We start from the raw sequence: 4,603 nt of genomic DNA, 5'->3' as shown, positions 1-4,603 counted from the left end.
CTGTATATGGTAGAGACCCTAATTGAGAACGTATTGTCACGACAACAATGGTAGAGTTCTTACTTTAGTATGTATTAAGTAGTGTCATTATGAAACAAGGGAATAATTTTGGTAGCGATTGTTTGTGTGACTTGTGAGATTTCTTGTACTGAGTAATGTGAAATGTCTTATGTTGTTTGTTGAATTTGTAGGTATAAGAGGCACTCAAATTTCCTCATGACACTCTTATTAGCATGGATAAAGATCAAAATGATCAACTAGCATTAGACAAAGATTGTTTCCCAGATAATCATCAAGATCTCATGCATAAAAGCTTGGGATTGTTGTGTTTCCCATGTTAGTTGAGGTTATTCAAATACTCTTTCATTTAATTACAATTAAATACTTATCTCATCTCTACACAAATGTTCAATTTTGGTGTAGGTTGCTATGTTTGCCATGTATGTCTATTGGTAAAGTACAAGTTTGTTTGTGGAGCTTCGTAGGTTTTAGATGATATATATATATATATATATATATATATATATATATATATATATATATATATATGTTTGTTTTCCTGTGTAATTTATAATTTTGTTGTTTGATTTAAAATATAGTCAAATACTCTTTCATTTTATTACAATTACACCCTTTTATCAATATATATTGTAAACTACAGGTTTGTGATTTATAATTCTGATACAGGTCGAATCTCGCCAACGAGATCCAAAGCCCAACCTTTGAACGACCAAGGTTTCACAATTGCATCTAACTCGCTTGCAGTAATATATTGAATGACTGCATATATTTGACATTCTTAACACCCCTAATGAACTCAATACAATTCTTTAGTATTGTAGGTCAATAAACACCTTATCGAAATAATAACTATTTTATTTTGTGTCTGACTTGATGGACGCCAAAATTCATATTTATTCATTTAATCTAATAAATTTAAAATATATTTTTGATTTAATAAATATAATTATTTTTTATTAAAAGAAAACATAGCTTGGCTTGAATCTTGTAGGATAGCCTATAACCTTGGTAATTGATTTAACATATTTCCACCTTAATATGAACATAAGATTTATGATGAACAAAGTTTAAAGATTTAAAATAAAAATGAATATATTATGGGGACCAACAACTTATTTAACTTAGAAAAAAAAGAAAGTAAAAAGAGAGAATAGGAGAATAGGTTAATGATTTAAATGGAGTTAGAAAGACTTTTAAAAATCAATTTAGAATATAACAAAAAGTTTAAAAGGTGTAGTTAGACTAAATCAAATAAAGAAATAGTGTACTATTTAAACACACTCAACCATCAACATGATTGATTAGTCCAACCCGACCCACCATAATTACAAAAAAACGTTAATTAACTAGTAATTAATTTCTCATTTATATATACACCGGTCGCATCTTTAATTCAAAATTAATCAGTTTATTTTCCCATTTTTATTTCGTTTTTTCAGGCAGCCAATTTTCCTGAATAAAAAACAAACATACAAACAAACGTTACTTCTATGGCGGTAACATCTAGTAGTTACCCTCATCAACGTCTCAAACCTAACAACAATAAACAAAACCAAAAAAAACCCATCTTCTCCACCCACTCTCAATCATTAAATTCAATAATTCTCACTTCCCAAAACCCAAATCTCATTTTTCTATGATCTCTCCATCAATTTCATCCCCAAAAAACCTAAAATCACAATTCCAGACCTCAACCATAACCACCACTTTTCATCATCTCCAAGAGTGTTGTTACTCCCACAATTCAGACTAATAAACCTAACACCAAACTCAATGTTCTCAACCCCATTCGTTCTCACTTTCTCTCTCCTCCTCTCTCTCCCAATCCTCTTCTTTCTCGCTCCTCGAATCCTCCCTCCACACCCCACCCCCATCCCAATCTCCCCCTCCGATGAACTCGATGACATCAACCTCTTCAACAACGCCATCGCACATTCCTCAACCCCTCCTTCTTCCCCTCACCCCTCCAAATTCTTTCACCTCTCTTCCAAAAACCCTAACCTCAAAATCGCTTTTCTCTTCCTCACAAACACAGATCTCCATTTTACCCCTCTCTGGAACCTCTTCTTCCAAACAACACCAACTAAACTCTTCAACATTTACGTCCATTCAGATCCTTCCATTAACGTCACAACAATCAACAACCCTCTCTTCAAATTCATCCCTTCTAAAAAAACCTACCGCGCTTCTCCCACTCTCATCTCCGCCACGCGCCGTTTACTCGCTAACGCACTCTTGGACGATCCCGCCAACGCTTATTTCATCGTCCTCTCGCAATTCTGTATACCTCTCCACTCTTTCGATTACATCTACCGTTCGCTTTTTCTCTCGCCGACGTTCGATCTCACCGATACCGAATCCACGCAATTCGGTGTTCGCTTGAAATACAAAAGCTTCGTTGAGATTATCTCCAATGGTCCTAGGTTATGGAAACGTTACATCGCTAGAGGACGGTCTGAGATGATGCCGGAAGTTCCGTTTGAGAAATTTCGAGTTGGATCTCAGTTTTTTTCTTTGACGAGAAAACATGCTTTGGTTGTTGTGAAAGATAGAACATTGTGGAGGAAATTCAAGGTTCCGTGTTATCGGGATGATGAGTGTTATCCCGAGGAGCATTATTTTCCGACTTTGTTGTCAATGGCGGATCCTGATGGGGTTACTAGCTACACGCTTACTAATGTTAATTGGACTGGTACTGTGAATGGTCATCCTCATACTTATGAAGTGGATGAAGTTTCGCCGGAGCTTATTCTCCGGTTGCGGAAGTCCAATCATTCCGAGTCTTATTTATTTGCAAGGAAATTTGTTCCTGATTGCTTGGGACCCTTGATGGCCATAGCCAAATCCGTCATTTTCAAGGACTGAATAATTGGCGAAATTACGAGATCTTGATATGGTAGGTTGTTAGTGTAAATTTATTGATATTATTGTTATTTTCAATGTTGTTGGTGATGAATTCAATTTGTACCCAGAAAATTTGGAACTTTTATTTGATGTTATTTTCTTTCAGCTTTTGTTTGTTAGAATCTGTGCCTGATGTTTTATTTGTGTTTGAAATATCAAATATTCCGTGATATGTTTAGCTTAGGGTTTTATTAGAATCAAAGCCAAGTTGAGATTTTGACATTTGAGGACAGAGAATTTTGAAAGGGGTTGGAGTTGCTTCTTAAAGTGTGGTGGTGTGGGTGTGTTTAGACTGCACTTGTTTTACTTTTTAGAAATTAGGAATGAGATTCTGTTGCAGTTTATGGAGTATAATTGCTGTTTATGTTGCTAGAAAATTGTTTAGGATTTACTGTGTGCTGAATGTCAAAAGCATGGTGCTAGAATCATAGGTAGTTTATCTTTTTGCTGGTAAAAACTTGAGTAGATGCTAACTGGTTTTGGTCTGGATGTTAAGGATACAACTCATATCTAGAGAGGACGCGAGTTCAAATCCTGATGTAGATGCGAATGCTTCATTACCGGGTAGTTTGTTAGTACTTCTATTAGTGTTTTTCGAGGGGTGAGTTTGACAATGCGCTGATCTTGGTGAGCTTTTGGGACCAACTCACCTAAGCTTTTGGATACCAAAAGAGAAAACTAGAGTGGATGGTGGAGTATTATGCATAGTTACTAGGATTTAAGTAAATCAAGGTAAGCTATTTCCCCGTGTTAGAAGGTACCCATGCTTCAGAGATAGTGGATATTGGGTGAGCCTAATCAGTAGTAGTATTATGCTTATGGATAATGGGATTTCCCATCTTCCGTATAGAATATTTTTTTTAGAGTTTTGTTTGCTCTTGTGTGCCAAGTACAAGCTCATTACAGAACTTGCCAGTCCTTTTGTTAGCTTTTGTTTCCATTAGGTTCTTAATCAGATTATGCAGTTGAGATAACTTTTTCTTAATCTATTCTTGCAGATGAAAATGGTCAGAGATGATATTGCTTGATGGGATATACAGTTTGAAGAAGCAATGTGCGGCTCACAACCTGTATATCTGGAACTCTGATGGAGAGATTCAATATTTCATTAAAATGCTGAATCAAAATTCAAAATTGAAAACAATGTGAGATAGGTAGATGATATACCTGCTTGAGTTTAAAAAAAGAGAGAGGCAGATGGTGTTCTAGTCAAGTGTATTATTCAGTTGGTGCAAGTGGTTAAGTAAGTAATTGCCAAAGAAGATTGTTTAGGTAGTTTTGTCTTCTGTTGGTTTTTTCTTTTTGTACATACGAAACGTGTAAACTTATTGGTAAGATGCTCCAAAAGTGTACTAGTACTTCTTTTAGACAAAAAAAATATGAGGTGTTGCCTGAACATGAAGCAGCAGTGATGATATAAAGAAAAACTCTGCCCAAATTTGGCCAGTTGCTTGTGCATTTTGCAATTTGATCTATTTTTGCATATGTTATTTTCCCTTTTCTGGTTTCTAATTTTATTGGCCTCTCTTCTCCTTTTGCTTTGTTCTTTTTGGATCTTACTGTTTCTCATGTGAACCCTTTCTTTCGTGGAAACTGGAAAGTATCTGATAGTGGATTCGATTTTCATTAGTATCAGATTCCTTTCCTTACGATAGCAAGATGTTAGTATTATTTATTC

General features: G+C 35.2%; 1 protein-coding gene across 1 annotated transcript; it reads left to right on the top strand.

The window, feature by feature from the left end:
- The first annotated feature begins 1,442 nt into the window (after window positions 1-1,442).
- Window positions 1,443-4,383, top strand: LOC127086694 (glycosyltransferase BC10). The gene is made up of 2 exons (XM_051027490.1): window positions 1,443-2,917; window positions 3,924-4,383. Exon 1 carries the CDS (start codon window positions 1,795-1,797, stop codon window positions 2,884-2,886), a length of 1,092 nt encoding a protein of 363 aa, XP_050883447.1. The 5' UTR covers window positions 1,443-1,794; the 3' UTR covers window positions 2,887-2,917; window positions 3,924-4,383.
- The last annotated feature ends 220 nt before the right edge of the window (window positions 4,384-4,603 follow it).

Source organism: Lathyrus oleraceus, chromosome 5 (genome assembly GCF_024323335.1).
Source record: "Lathyrus oleraceus cultivar Zhongwan6 chromosome 5, CAAS_Psat_ZW6_1.0, whole genome shotgun sequence".
Taxonomy (NCBI): domain Eukaryota; kingdom Viridiplantae; phylum Streptophyta; class Magnoliopsida; order Fabales; family Fabaceae; genus Lathyrus; species Lathyrus oleraceus.
Note: the sequence above shows the minus strand (reverse complement) of the source record. Positions and strands in the feature narration are given on the sequence as shown.

Excerpts from the sequence above, each read along its gene's own strand:
- LOC127086694 (XM_051027490.1), top strand. The coding sequence starts at position 1,795 with ATGTTCTCAACCCCATTCGTTCTCACTTTCTCTCTCCTCCTCTCTCTC.